General features: G+C 39.0%; 1 protein-coding gene across 1 annotated transcript in view; it reads right to left on the bottom strand.

Annotated features, from left to right (window-relative positions):
- The window catches only part of LOC124716771 (nuclear factor related to kappa-B-binding protein-like), a 215,137-nt gene that overhangs the window by 66,467 nt on the left and 131,750 nt on the right, over positions 1-16,920 (bottom strand). Inside the window, 1 exon segment of the mRNA XM_047243318.1 lies at positions 1,319-1,471. Within this exon segment, the coding sequence (XP_047099274.1) occupies positions 1,319-1,471 (153 nt within the window).

The following is a 16,920-nucleotide window of genomic DNA, read 5'->3' as shown; positions in this document are numbered from 1 at the left end:
AGTTCAGAGCATGTTCACACAGCTGCATCATGGTCTCTCAAATGCAGTGACTGATCGGGTGTGTGACTGAGGACTGATTAGGAGTGTCAATCATTATCTCGCAGCTCAGGAACATTTACACAGTCTGAGGAGCACTTAAGTAATGACCGAGATTATCACAATATTGCTAAAGCTTCAGAAAGTGATGATCACTCGCAGTGGCATTTAGAATTAGATATGGACAATGCATGCATCAAGATCACGACAATTTTACAGCAAGGGAAAGGGAGGGAATAGATAGACTATGGCAGGCAGGGACAGAAGTAACAGTGCCGAGCTCACCTAGACACACACTAATTTCATCTGAAGGTTCAGAAGAATCTCAAGAAAAGTTGTAAGGCATATAGAACTTACGTGGGTTTATAATATTACAGGTCAAGATTGATCTATGAAGTCCTATATCTTATTTGTATCTGTCAGCTGGTATGGAGAAATTGAGATTTCGGGCATTTCTTTATATAGTTTTGCGTGATTAAGTCCCGACGCTATGCAAAGCTGTCATTTAGTTACGTGCGCTTTGCGATATGGTATGTTTTATTTTCTGATAATAAATCATATTTTTTTCTGATTACCATTAAAATATAATGATGATAAATGTTTGAGGTCATTTGGAATAATATTTTAATAACTATGTAGATAACTTGACGTAATTCTTTTACTCTTAGAAAAAAAGAAAAGTGTTAATTGTGTGTTTATGAACAGTCAGTGTTGGGATTAGTGATTACGATTTGAGAAATAATTGATTTGACGAAGTACAACTGCACACAATCGCGTGGGGCGAATTATGACCTTGGAATTAAAAGTAGATGTAAGCAGGTCAATTTTGTGATAGGCCAGTAAGCATCGTGAGTGTGTCGCGGTATCAAGACTGCTTTGCGCTGCCGCTGGTTTGCTTTAAACTTGCAAAAATACAATTAATGAGAATTCTTAATTATTGCAAAAAGGTAGAATCTTTGATGGTTATCCCACTGTTGAAGGGCCATCATGGAGGATGTAAGTTTGGATAGATTGCTAACCAACACATTGAGAAGACACTGAGTAGCAGACAAGAAGACTGGATATTTTATGCAACTGGACAGAGTCCTCCTTCAGATGTAGAAAAATCACTACATTCACCCCCCCCCCCCACCACACACACACACACACACACACACACACACACACACACACACACACACACACATTCATACATGCACTACTCACGGAGGACTTTGTATGATAACTTATACTATCTAACTACAATCTATCCATTTCACAAACATAGAGAGCTTTCATTTACCTGTTGCAGATTAACAACTTGTTGCCCCGCAACCTGTCGAACCAGAGGGGAGGTGACGGTGGTGGCAATGCCGGTGCCCGTTACAACCTGTCCTCCTGAAAGCGACACATTGCCGCCCGCCATTGTCGTCATGAGACTCGCTGCTGTGATTGGCTGTCAGAAAATAGAGCCTACATTAGCAACAGTAGTAGTAGTAGTGACAATACAGAGGAACACTACAACACAAACAATACTGACCCATTCAGACAACTCAGCTTTCCAAAAGAATTACTGGCCCAAAGATGGGCCACTTAATCAGTTGCATGAGAAGGGGCAAGGAATCAACTGCATCTTTACTGTAGGAACCATCCATACACTTTTCTAAAATGATTCTCGAACGGCACAGAATGCTTAAACTGACACTGTAGTACAGTAAATAGAAATGAGTTCATTCTAATAGACGTCCACTGTTTTACCGCTTTGTTGTAAAGACAGTGTGAACAGATATTCTGGATAAAATAAGGAAAATGTACATTAGGCTCATTGTAAGAATTAAAAACAATTTTGTGTTTTAGAACTTCATGAGCTTCTGTTACAAGTACACAGTGAAGTCCTGAATAAATTAAAAGACCATCACATTGACCCATCTAACTAAGTACAGGGTGTTTCAAAAATGACCGGTATATTTGAAACGGCAATAAAAACTAAACGAGCAGCGATAGAAATACACCGTTTGTTGCAATATGCTTGGGACAACAGTACATTTTCAGGCAGACAAACTTTCGAAATTACAGTAGTTACAATTTTCAACAACAGATGGCGCTGCGGTCTGGGAAACTATATAGTACGATATTTTCCACATATCCACCATGCGTAGCAATAATATGGCGTAGTCTCTGAATGAAATTGCCCGAAAACTTTGACAACGTGTCTGGCGGAATGGCTTCACATGCAGATGAGATGTACTGCTTCAGCTGTTCAATTGTTTCTGGATTCTGGCGGTACACCTGGTCTTTCAAGTGTCCCCACAGAAAGAAGTCACAGGGGTTCATGTCTGGCGAATAGGGAGGCCAATCCACGCCGCCTCCTGTATGTTTCGGATAGCCCAAAGCAATCACACGATCATCGAAATATTCATTCAGGAAATTAAAGACGTCGGCCGTGCAATGTGGCCGGGCACCATCTTGCATAAACCACGAGGTGTTCGCAGTGTCATCTAAGGCAGTTTGTACCGCCACAAATTCACGAAGAATGTCCAGATAGCGTGATGCAGTAATCGTTTCGGATCTGAAAAATGGGCCAATGATTCCTTTGGAAGAAATGGCGGCCCAGACCAGTACTTTTTGAGGATGCAGGGACGATGGGACTGCAACATGGGGCTTTTCGGTTCCCCATATGCGCCAGTTCTGTTTATTGACAAAGCCGTCCAGGTAAAAATAAGCTTCGTCAGTAAACCAAATGCTGCCCACATGCGTATCGCCGTCATCAATCCTGTGCACTATATCGTTAGCGAATGTCTCTCGTGCAGCAATGGTAGCGGCGCTGAGGGGTTGCCGCGTTTGAATTTTGTATGGATAGAGGTGTAAACTCTGGCCCATGAGACGATACATGGACATTGGTGTCATTTGGACCGCAGCTGCAACACGGCGAACGGAACCCCGACGCCGCTGTTGGATCACCTGCTGCACTAGCTGCGCGTTGCCCTCTGTGGTTGCCGTACGCGGTCGCCCTACCTTTCCAGCACGTTCATCCGTCACGTTCCCAGTCCGTTGAAATTTTTCAAACAGATCCTTTATTGTATCGCTTTTCGGTCCTTTGGTTACATTAAACCTCCGTTGAAAACTTCGTCTTGTTGCAACAACACTGTGTTCTAGGCGGTGGAATTCCAACACCAGAAAAATCCTCTGTTCTAAGGAATAAACCATGTTGTCTACAGCACACTTGCACATTGTGAACAGCACACGCTTACAGCAGAAAGACGACGTACAGAATGGCGCACCCACAAACTGCGTTGTCTTCTATATCTTTCACATCACTTGCAGTGCCATCTGTTGTTGAAAATTGTAACTACTGTAATTTCGAAAGTTTGTCCGCCTGAAAATGTACTGTTGTCCCAAGCATATTGCAAAAAACGGTGTATTTCTATCGCTGCTCGTTTAGTTTCAAATATACCGGTCATTTTTGAAACACCCTGTATTTTCTAATATGATATTGGGTAGTCACGGATGGAATACAAATAATTGAAGTTATAAAGGTAACTACCTATGATATAGTACCTGAGGCACTGAGCAGTCATCAGGTACATAAACGAGATTGAAATTGTTCCTAAGCTTTCAGGCATTGTCCTCACTTTGAGCTAATTAACTAACTAACTAACTGACTAATCAATTGACCGACAGACCGACTAAAACAAACACACACACACACACACACACACACACACACACACACACACTGTTTGAGTAGAGGCAGTGCAATCTGTCATGACAATGATACAGGCAAACAAGCGTATGTGTGCATTTTTGACAATCAGTTAGCTCTCAGAATCAATTTGTCTGAAAGCTTAGCAATGATTTTAATTTAGTTTATGTATATACAGCATTACTGGTTACCTTTATTTCCTTCATTATACGTATAAATTATATAATAAGTCAAAAATAAAAGTAAATTTTTTTGCATAAGGCATTAACGATAAGTAGAAACTGATTTACATGTTCGTTTTTCTATAAATCAGTTAAACATGGTATCTAATAGTCAATTGTCCTTTGAAGATGTCTTCCTATTTTCTTAAAAATCATTTTGTTTATTGAGAGACAGAGAGTTTTTTCCCGTATATTTCTTTTTCTTTTTCTTTTTTTTTCACTTCCTAAAATTTTCAATGTAAGACCATTTCTTTGTCACCTAGTATCACCGGGCGACACTTTTATAGTTATTAGGAAGGCATCTTCTTAATTTAACTTATTTCGTGTGGGAAACAAAAGCCAATGTTTGTAAACAGCAAATATAACAATAGCAGATGAGAAGCCGTTACTGAAAAAATGGAAAGAAAGGTATAAATATTATTCATTGGTAAATTAGAAGTATAATAGTAATTGGAAGCAGAGTTAGGAATTATACACATTTGAGTCAGGTAGAGATTATAAATCAAAATGATGGGAAAATATGGAAAGGAGAAACAGATATTTTTCACATAAAGGAGGCACTGATCACAGACGGGCACAATGAAAAACAATGCTAGAATGCTATCCTGTGACTCAATGTCTTCTCTATGTGATGAGTAGCAATATATCCTTTTCGTATTGTTGTCATTCCATCCTGGACTTTCCACTATTTGACAATGATGGAAGAATATAGAGTAAAAAAGTTTGTCTGTACTTCACTTAGCATAACTTATGCGAGACGATTGAACTGTCAGATTATCTGGAAAGATTTTTTTCATACTGCTGTGATTCGGCAGTGACGGTCACACAGCTTCTTGAAATAGTATGCACCTCTTAATAAAATGTCTGAAAGATGTGCTTTTGTAGGAAAAATAAGCCGTTCAAAGCTGTCAAATGGAAGGCTGTTTAGGACTACAGCTATTATTTCACCAAACACTTACAAGAATACTTGCCACAAAGATGTGATTACACCTATCACAATTTTCCTGTCATGTACTAAATAATCAAGATCTTCTACATGACATTCTTCATGTAAGAAATTGATTGGCAGTTTCTTTTACCTATTTTGCAGGAATATGTCAAATTTGAAACATTTGTCTTTTGGATAGGTGAGTAACCAAACTGAAATTGTTTTTTGTAACTCACAATCCAACATCAATATCTTCTGCTAAGAGTGAAACAAACTACTTTTGCAAGAGATTATAAAGTAATGTGGGAATGTCAAAATAGTTCCCTTGTCTTGACACACAAACATCTTGAATAGCTGGATTCTAGTAATTAAGCAATTGCCACAAATTAGTAAACACTTCGGGTTCCCCTTTCCAACCAATAAAGCAATATTGCCATAAACCACATCATTTTGCATGTCACGGCCACAATGTAATGAGAAACATGACCAAGTCATTCAACAATGGGCTAACCGCACAGTAACAGGAGAAAGTTTAATACAAGAATTAGCTTATTAATAATCTAATAGAAGAACCTATTTTTTTTTTTTTTTACATTGGGCTCATGTAAACCCATATCTAGAAAAAAAAGGAAAGTATGGAGAATTTACTCTTAATTTTGCATGTTTGACTTTCCACATGTTTTACCAAAAAATTTAGGTTTGAAGGTCATCCAGAAAGTATGTTGTGATACGGTATGAGAAAAAAAAATATATATATACACAAAAATGGTAATAACAAAAATGCATGGTGTGCATGTAAGTATTTACATTCCACTACTTGTGTGCAAAACTGCCTCCACATGTGAGATCTGTTTTGTGATATAGGAATAGTTTTTGTGCTCCCTTACCAAAGCAATTTGCCATTTTTGACAAAAAGCAGCTGCTAAAAATATCTTTGATATTCCCCTGCAAGTGTCATCCAATGATAAATTATCTGAGAAGCAGAAAGAAATGAAAACCACAAGCAGACAGATTACAACTGTAGGCTGAGGGAATTAGTCACAGACAACAGTCATGGAGGACTTGTAGTGCACAGAATCTGGTGGTAAGCAATACATGTCAATTATTGAGGATTACTCTTTGCACATTAAAAGCCAGACAGTGTCACACTTCACACTTCACACATTAAAAATCTAAATCACTGACTTAATCACTTGTAGTGCCCATTCCCATAACAATTTTCTACATAAAATGCACCACTGTTCACATTCAAGGCAAAATGAAATGTAAGTTGTGCACATCATTACCCAAAACAACAATATTTAATATTGTATAGATTGTGGTTGACAGCTTCCACAAATGTTAGGAATTGCATCATGTAATATACAGACAACAATAATTATTTTTCATTTTGATTATTGATTTCAGTCAAATCCAGATCATCCCTGGACTATAAAACATCTACCCAACTGCGCAGTCTATAATTACAATAACTAATCTTTCTTGAAATGTTCTATTTACATACAAAAAACATGTACTCCATTGCAATTCTTCACGTTTTCCAGGTGTAATGGGTATTCTGTGAAGTTTTCTGGCAGACAACTGATCAGTCATCTTCAGGTGAGTGTAAACATTCACACAAAAATGTACTCTGTCTTGCAATGTGAATGTTTATATGTTTGTTATAACATGTTATACTTAACAGAATTTTTCAACAATGATTAGCTATTGCAGTTGTGGAATGCACATTTGAATACATCTTTTATGGTCTGCAAATGGTCTGAATCTGACAAATTGATAGTCAAAATAAAAAACAAGTACCTCTGTGTGTTACCTGATGCAGTTCCTAACATCATATTCTGTGTGGAGCAAGAACAAAATGACACCCACATGGAAATATTATGTGATTCACCTGTGAAACTTACTTTGTGGATGACCGATCACAGTCAGAGAATTCATTACAAAGTTCAGTTGGCCTTCAAAAAAATTCATTGATTACAATTCACATAGAATTGTCAGTGGGCTATTGTTTGCAGTTTTTAACAAGAAACATTCAATAAATAATTGTTTCTCTTGAAGATATACTATTTCACTTTAAAATACTCAGCACGAGAATGGCTATCAACAAAAGTTTTGGTTTGCATATTTTCGTTGCCTTCTAGTAGGATGAAAAACTATACAGTGCAAAAAACAGTAGTTACATTTCTGTAAAGACATACATTATTACTAGTGTGCCTCCAGCTGTTCAAGCAAGTTGTTCCCATTTTATCCACAGTATTTCAATGACCGACTCAGTTGCTGCACATTGTGCTGTTATATGTACTCATTGCCTGGACTCCCAACAGCTGGGTTGGTCGTTGAAATACGAGATGTGTTCAAAAAGTATCAATCAAACATTCTCGTTTCCACATAAACCAGTGGAGACTTTCTTCGGTTGGAGATGTGGGGGAAAGGGTGAACGGGGTGGGAGAACATTTTTGTGCAGTCATGAATTCTTCTCCACAGCAGAAAGCATAAGTCACGGGCTGTTCGCCTCTGATTGAGGGTATACAGTAAGCACTCGTTGGATTCCAGTAACAGGAACAGCAATCATCAAGAACAAGAACATTTTGTGAAAATGAAACATGAAAAATAATGTGTAATTGGCAGTTTTGAATGAAAGAACTCAAAATTGATGATTTTTATGAAATATTACAAAATATGTCTTTTCCCTTATATGATTGATGTTGTAAGTATGAGGACGGCAGTTTCACAATATTTGTAACTGATAGTTATTCAATGTTGAAACTGCATTTTGACTTCTTTTCCTCAAGGTGAGGTTCAAGTATAATTTTAAAATAGCAGTGGATATCCTATGGTGTGAATCAAAAACACCAAATTTTGCAGAAATATAACACTGATATTGACAAAAAATCACTGAAAAAGGAAACAAATCGAAATTGGATAAAGTAGAACCAAAATGGTGGAAAAAATTGTGCTGAAATTGGGAAAAAACTAATTTGGTAAAAAATAGCACCGAATTTGGAAAAAAAAACACTGAATGTGTAAAAAAAAGAGCACCAAAGTTTTCTAAAGATAACACCAGAATTGGCTAAAGATGACACTGGAATTGGCTAAAAATAAACCCAAATTTGGCCGTAAAATAAAATGATTTTTCCTTGTCCCTAGCAAAACAGCATCAAATTTTGTGAAAAGCTTGGAAATGCCCAAGTGAAAATCAACAGCCTTTTTGAGATGATGCAGTGGAAAACTCACACGAAATGAATGGTAAACAACTGTTTAAAAGATGGCCACACATCTGTGGTTAGCGAACCATGCTTAGGCATGCCTTGGGCAAGCCAGTGTAACAGTGTCATTGAGGAAGTGCAGACTTTGGTCAGGCAAGATCATCATATGACAGTATTAGAACTTGTGAACATGACAGAGGTGAGCATTAGATGGTTACATCCAATTTTGACTGACAATTTCTGCAAAGGAGAATGTCAGCAAAATCTGTACCAAAGGGCTGACAATGGAGCAGGAGCAAAGCTGTCTGGAAATCATTAATGTTGTTGGTCAGACTTTCTAACTCCGTGCCATTTTTGGCTATCTCCTGAGCTGAAAATGCCCTGAAAGGAACACGATTTGAGCAAAGGGAAGATATCATGCCGAATGCGGGGGCCAAACTGATCACCATTCCAGGAGACACGTTCCAGAAGTGTTTCCAGCAATGGCAGGAGCACTGGGAGAATTGTATGTATTATCAAGGAGTCTACTTTAAAGGGGACAACAGTTCTGAACCTCCAATTAACAAGTGTATTTCGACCAACCAAAGGTTTCACACTTTTTTTAATATTGTGCATAAAATGGAAACACCTGGAAGCACGTTATTAATGCATCCCACAAAGAAAGCCTGAGACATCAGAGACTACTACATCATGAGAACCTAGATTGGGAAATAATGAGTAAACGACAGGGTTAAGTAAAAAATACTATATTTGCAAACTTTAGTTCTATACAAGTGACACACTTTCGGATTATTTCTACAATGGGAGCTTCTACAGTGAAAGAATAATTTGGTTTTTATCACCCACGGGTATGACACCGACCCCACAGATTGTGATGTAAATATTAGGGAAGTCTAGCAGAAGCTTTAAAACTAGTGACAATTCATTCTTTTGAAATATTTATTTTTCCTCATGATAGCATACAAGACTTATTCGGTTCACTGTCAGATCACACCAAGACTGAAAAGCTACTACACTAAACTAAATATTTTGAGAGAATAAAATTTTGAGAGCATAAAATACTTTGAGAGAATAAATCTTGAGTTGTCACTGTTTGTACTAAAATTACCTCAAGTAATAATAATTTATGAGTTATCTGTAACTACTGGCAATATTTTGGTACTTACAATCAACTTTATAAACACTACAAGTAAATTCTGACTTACGTTTGGCTTTCCTGTAGGAGCTGAAGGTCTTTATGAAATGCAACCTGAGCTTGGTGGTGTACAAACAATACACATACACCATTCAGTCATGCAACAATGTGTACATTACACATACCTCACTAAATATGCTACACAGCACATCAGACTCTCTGATACAAACTACAAGAAAATAGATGACCTACTGTTAATTTCTTCATTTTGACATTTTCCTACCAAAACATAGCTAGCATGCAGATAACTACATATATAAATGAATAAATAAAAGACTTCAAACATTGCAATATGCTGCATAATTCACAGTCCAGAGTGCTAAGCTCTGCCACTGACAGCTAATGAGTGCTTTCTGGCAGTGATTGCATTCTAAGATGAAGTGAAGAGCTCTCTGAGCACTTCTTGGCTGTACAGGTGCCAATATTAAATTGAATGCTAACAAAACTATTACGCATCGGTAGAAAGCTATAGCTAGCTCCAAGATTAGTTGTGAAAGGACACCCCCTCCCTCCCCCCCTTTTTTTTTAATTAGAAATATACAACAGTACCCTGGCTCCAGATAATACCACCATGTTTAGGGTTACAGTCAAGGCAGAGAAGGCAGAATAAGCTTTCTTTCCAATTATGGAGATGGTGCTACACTATCAGCGCAACTCAGAAGACACAGGCTGTCAATCTGGATTGTGACTGAATATCGTATATACACGAATAATCTGCACCATCAAATAATACACATACTGTAATTTAAAAGAAAGGAGGGAGGGGGAGGATTAGCTTTAATTTGTATTTTACTTAAAAAATTATTCTAACATAATAATTCTATTGATCATCACTTTCATCATCTCCTCTAGTGGAAGAACCACTGTTGTTGTCGCCATCTTCTCAAAGAGCGTCATCTTTGGTCCAGTCCAATGAAGTTGTGATTCCACATTTGCTGAAGGATTTTTCCACCAGTGCACATTTCACCCACTCACAAATTTGGGACAAATCTGGTCACTTGATTTTTTCCCCTAGGCTTGAACTTGTAATGCACCACGGCAAAATTGCCGAACATGCATGTCCCAGTCAAACACAAGATCATTTCCATCCATCCTTTCGGATTCGCGCTCATCAATATGCCTTTCACTGATATTTTCGGAACAGTTTTCCTTTTAAATACGAGGCGTGTTTTTTAAGTAAGTACCGTTTTGCCACAGCGCGGCCGCAGTGCTGCAATTGGCGTTCTGCGCATGCGCTCTGGGTGCCTACATCTGTTGTCTACGCACTGACACCATTACAGTCTGATTCTTCCTTGTTCACGTTGTGTACTGAGTGTTTAAGATGCCTCTGATAATCGTGAGTCCCGCGACTGTGAAGTATGGGCTGTTATAAGATTTCTTAGTGCTAATGGCCTAAAAGCGATCGATATTCATCGTGAGACCTGTGCAGTTTACAGAGAAAACATTATGAGTGATGGAATGGTAAGAAAATGGGTGAGAGCATTTGAACACGGCCGCACAAATGTGTACTATGAACAACGGAGTGGGCGTTCTTTGGTCGTTAATGAAAGTTTGGTGCAGGAAGTGGACAATAACGTGAGAGAAAACAGACGCTTTACGATTTCCTCCTTACGAGATAACTTTCCTAATGTTTCTCGTAGTGTTTTGTATGGCAGTGTGACCGAGCACTTGAATTACCGAAAATTGTGCGCACGTTGGGTACCGAAAATGTTGACGGATGTGCACAAAATCGAACGTTTAGGCAGTGCATTGACTTTCCTTGAGCGGTACCACAATGACAGTGATGATTTATTAAGCTAAATTGTTACGGGTGATGAAACATGGGTGGCCTATGCCACACCAGAGTCAAAGCAACAGTCCGTGGAAGTTGAGCAAGGGCATCATTTTGCTGCAAGACAATGCCCGTCTGCATGTGGTGAATCAGACCAAAGATCTCATCACATCTTTTCAATGGTAAACTCTAGATCATGCCCTGTACAGCCCCGATCCTGCGCCCAGTGGCTACCATCTGTTCCTGCACTTGAAGAAACAACTGGGCAATCAGCGTCTTCAAGACAATGACGAAGTCAAAACAGTGGTGATGAATTGGTTAACAAGTCAGGCGGCAGACTACTATGAGGAGGGTATTCAAAAGCTGGTACAACGTTATAACAAGTGCCACAATATTGACAGAAATTATGTAGAAAAGTAGTTTAAGGTACAGGCTTTCATGTAAAACTAAAATTTTTGAGATATCTTAGCACGTCTTTTTTTAATTTCAAAGTGGCACTTAACTTTAAAAAAACACACATCATATCACATAAGGTGCAACTTATGCCCATCGCCAGTTACACATATCACTGTACACGCCTGCTTCTCACTGCTGCCAGTTCATCTCATGACGTTGATCCCCTCGCCAGTTCACAGTGTTGTCGAGGGGCATCTCAAAATAGAGTGGCATTTGATCTGTGTCACCAATTTGCCAGAAGCCTAATGCATTTTGATTGAAAAATCTTGATAGTCAGCCCTGGCTAGCTTTGAAACCGGTGATGCCTAATTCTTTGGCAAAAGCCAATGCTTTGAGTTGGCACATTTCAGTAGTCACAGCATATCCATACTGTCGCTTCTCATTTACATAATTGCAGAGTCTTTTTTCCAGGTCTGGATACTTCACTGTTTGGTTGCGACATCCCCAGTCATTACTAGTCTTTTCTTGAAGCTGCGTTTTGCTCTTTCGTCAGCTGCAAATACAGCCCTCAGCTCACAATACACTTTCCTCCTGCTGCGTGGTTTCCAATGCTCTCTGCTTCTTCAATAATTTTCAGTTTTTCTTTAGCTGTGTTTGAGCCATAATTAGAACATGTAGCCATGATAAACAAGTTAACAAACATTTAATATTTCACTTCTAACGTGCCACTGATGCGCCACAGACCGAGGCCGCAACAACACTATAGTATAACGGATCTATTGCAGGAGACGGAACTGTACCAACCTTATTAAAATTAATCCACATACCCCAGTTTTTAGTCTTTAAATTTGGGAAAAATATGTGCAGATTATTTTTGTACATACAGTATTTACTGGCATGGTCAGAGTGCCTTAAATGGCAGTAAAACTGTGAAGTGGGAGGCAACAGGATGCCACCCACATACTTCCTACGTACAGCAACTATGGAACACGAAAATAATAATTTTTACATTGTCAATCGTGGAACTCGGAAACTGAGTTTTGAGAAGAGTACAAATGAGGTGCCTCAGGCTGAAATCCAGGGGAAGCCTACTGTGTGAAGAAACAAATGAAACTAGGAACATGAAATGCCAGAACACTACTAAAGATAATGCAATTAGAAGACCTGAAAATTATTATGAACTATTACGACACTGACATTTTAGGATTGTGCGAAACCAGATGACAAAAGCAAGGGGATCTCAACAGTGATACAATAAGAGTAATGTGTGCTGGAGGAGGAAAACAAGGCAGAAATGTGGGAGCAACCATGGTGGGAAGAAAACAGTAGCATAATGAAATGAACACCTATCATGTAAATGACAGATTAATGATAAGATTGCAACTGAACCACCAACTTACACAAATTTATTTACCAACTTCAGCACATGACAAAGAGGAGACTGATGAACAGTATGAAACATAGGAGAGTTAATAAAAATAACAAGAGACAAGCACAATCATAATGGGAGATTATCACATCATAGCGAGGAGTAATCTCGAGAGGAGGACACAAAGCGTCTACTTGAGTTTTGTAAGGAATGTGACAGGATGATAGGAAACACAGCCTTTAAAGCATACGAAAGAATGAGGTACTGTGAAAGCTCCAAGCCATAATAACAGGTATCAACTCAATTTTATATTAGTGAAGAGAAGATATAGAAAGACAATAAAGTCCATATCCAGGACTAGACATAGGTAATGATCATGTGTCAGTCTTACCGAAATATAATTTAAAATTTAACAAAAACCAGAAGATTAACACAAAAAGATGGAATATTGAAAAACTCAAAGAACCAGTAATAAGAAACAAATATGCTAGAGGAACAACCAACCTTACTAATAGCAATAATCTCGCAAAAGATAAAGTCAGTCTTAACCTGCACAAGAAAACCTCTGGTTCACTTTACTGGTTCCGACAGTTTAAACTGTCATCGACAGAAGTGAAAAAGGTTGAAATCATTAATAAGCCAATGTCAAAAATAGGAATCAGACAGTCATGTCCTACAAAGGATTGGCAAAAAATACATACATAAAGCAAATATGTTAAAAGCAAATGTACAAAGATTGAATAGTAGAAGTAAAGAGGTCTAGAAAAATAGATGTAAAAGAGTTAATCTTAAGAACCACAACACACCTTTGCTACAGAGTCCATGAAACAGAGTGACATCTCTAAAAATATATCATACACGCGATGAGTGGTGAATGATTAACTGTCAAATTTCATATTGTACATAGTCAGAAAAGTCAGCCACCAAACTGATGACGTCAAGGCCATTGAACACACTTATATACAAAGAGGGAGCACTGGTGTACATACAAACTGTAATGTTACATTCTGTGACAGCTGACACGCAAGTATGCGTTAAACTGTATAAAACCATTTAAAATGTTTAGCAAAAGACAGTAAACAATTGACTAGTGTTAAGCAAACAGACACATAAAAATAACATCATTACTATATAAAGGGATAAATGAAGGAAGGTGAACTGTTCAAATTTTATCATCATTTTAAGGCGGTGCCATAGGCCACTGGAACAGTGGCGATGTGTAGAACTGTCCCGTATCCTGGAGACAATGCTGGCTGCTGGACATACGTCAGAAGGAACTATACGTGAGCTGCGGTCTGGCTTTGATAGCAGGAAGTGGACAACACGTGTCGAAGGCCTAAGAGAGGCCGCAGCGTGTGTTTACAAGTTGACTCGCTGTGTGGAAATGTGCCTGTAGTTTATCTAGATGCTAAGTAAAACTTGGTGTGTGGGAGCTAATAAGCCCCTCTGAACTGCCATCAACTGAAAATCAAATTTACATATGAAACAGAAAATGAGTTGTATGAATTTAGTTTCCTCAACCTTAAATTGTGGCTGGCAGACGGAAAAATTAAGTTTTGACATCCAGAGGAAGTCTTTACAACAGATACCATCATCCCTGCTCCTTCCTGTCACTCATTTAGGCACAAATTGTCATTTTTTCATGCTATGATTGACCGTATATTTGAAATTCCTCTTAGTCCTGCTACTGCCACAGAGTTTGACAACTGTAGATACACAACAATGGGTATCCAGCTAGTCTTATATCAGGGTTTTAACGCTTTATAATATTTATTATATTAAACTTAGAGTTATAAATGATATGTCAAATGAATGATCAACTCAAACAATTTTACCAAGAACCTTATAAATGTTCAATGTGAGCACCATTTCTCACACGGCACACATCAAGTCTATAGCCAAGTTCTTCCCAAATGTTGATAAGTGTGTCTTCAGTGACTTTAGCAACAGCTGCTTCAATCCGGTTTCTTAATTTAGGAAGGTCTGCTGGTAGTGGAGGCACGTACACACGATCCTTGATGAAGCCCCAAAGGAAAAAATCGCATGGCGTTAGGTAGGGTGAACGTGGAGGCAATGCAAAGCAAGCCCTGTCATTGGGCCCCTTGTGGCCTATCCAGCGCTTGGGTACAGTAAAGAACAACCAATCGCGGATTGCGGCAGGAACGTTGGCGCTGCGCAAGCGCACTGGTGCCAAACACAACTTTTTGAGTTGCTCTTTCATTTGACATATAATTTATAACTGTAAGTTGAATGTAATAAATAATATAAAATGTTAAAACCTTTATATTCATTTTTAAACACCCTGTACACTGCATCAGCTAAAATGCAGCCCCACTGTGAATTCTGTTCTCAAACACAGGATAAGTTGAGTGATGTTTGTAAGCAGCTGCAAATTGCCCTGACTGCTGTCAAACAATTGGCAGCTGCTGGGAATCAGTGTGTTGGAAGAGCTGCCGAGAGTCGCGTACCTGTGATACATGTACCAGAGGTACCTCAAGTACTATTCTCTTCCATGGATACTGTTTCCTCTGGAGAAACTACAAGATCTGTCATTAGTTGTCCACCTGACTGCGAGTGACGTGTCAGTGGTTGATCTAGGCATCCTGAACAGGGAGAATGGGGACCAGAAAGGACTCAGCGTGTTATACCAATCTTCCTAACCGACACGTTTGAGGTGCTTTCTTTCACTGAAACTGAAATTCTGTCTTTCAATGAAATAGAAAATCAGTCAGTGGGACTTACTTCACCTGTTTGGAGAAACCTGTTTGTCCAGTGTAATGAGGTGGCAACTACAAAAGGGTAGGGGTCTATTAATGGTCGGCAGTTCAGACATAGAGTGAATGATGGCACCCCTTCGGGAAATGACAGCAAGGGACAGGAAAGGACCCCAGGTGCACTCAGTGTGTACGCCTGGAGGCCTCATTCAACATGTTGAAGAGGATATTCCAGCAGCCATTGAGGAAACAGGGTGCAACCAATTGCAGATTATGGCACGCGTTGGAACAAATGATGCCTGCCATCTGGGTTCCGAGGCCATTCTTGGGTCAATCCAGAAAGAATGGCAGAGAAGGTTGAGAAGACCAGTCTTGTGCATGGAGTTTCAACGAAGCTCACAACTTGCTGAATTGTTCCCAGAACTGATAAAAGCCTTTGGTTTTGAGTCGACTGGAAGGACTCAACCAGGGGCTTCGAAAGTTCTGTGGTAAACTAGGCTGCAGCTTCCTGGACTTGCGACACAGGGTTGAGAACTGATGCGTCTCCCTTAATGGGTCAGATGTGCATTACACATCGGAGGCTGCTACCCAGGTAGCTGACTGTGTGCAGGGTGCACACAACAGGTTAGGCAACTCTCCATCCAATCCAGATAACAATAGTTGTAGGAAACTCAGAAAATATCAGTGTAAGATCGAAAGAAATGCACCCCACAGGTGGGAGTATTAAAATTCTAATGGTAAACTGCCGCAGCATTCACAACAAAGCAACAGTGCTTGAAGTGCTCATGAAAAGCAGTGGACCTTACTTAATACTAGGTACAGAAAGTTGGTTGAAACCTGAAATTGATGGCCATGAGATTTTTCGGTTATGTTTAAGTATATATCAAAAGGATAGGCAAATGGGAAATAGAGGTGGTATATTTGTCACAGTAGACAAGAAACTCAAATCCACCAAGCTAGATTGTTTGGGCAAGACCTAGTATCAGGGGTGGGCATAAAATGACAACTGGATCCTTCTATCACCCACCAGACTTGTCTACTGATGTAACAGAAAACTTTAGAGAAAACATCAGTTCACTTGTATGTAAGTTCCCCAATCATACCGTAATCATCAATGGAGACATTAATCATCCAACAATTAACTGGGAAAATTACAGTTTTGTTAGTGGTGAGCACGATAACACAACCTGTGAAAATATACTAAATGCCATCACTGAGAACTACTTAAAACAGATAGTTAGGAACCCACTCATGATGTAAATATGTTGGATCTAATGACAACAAATAAAGCTGACTTCTTTGAGGAAGTACACATCGAAACTGGTATCAGTTACCATGATGTGGGTGTGGCACCAATGATTACCAAAGTACAAAGGGCAACTAAAACAAGCAGAAAGATGTA

The sequence above is a fragment of the Schistocerca piceifrons genome, chromosome 9, assembly GCF_021461385.2.
Source record: "Schistocerca piceifrons isolate TAMUIC-IGC-003096 chromosome 9, iqSchPice1.1, whole genome shotgun sequence".
In the NCBI taxonomy this organism is placed as follows: Eukaryota; Metazoa; Arthropoda; class Insecta; order Orthoptera; family Acrididae; genus Schistocerca; species Schistocerca piceifrons.
The sequence above is the reverse complement of the archived record's forward strand: the minus strand, read 5'-3'. Positions and strand labels throughout refer to the sequence as shown.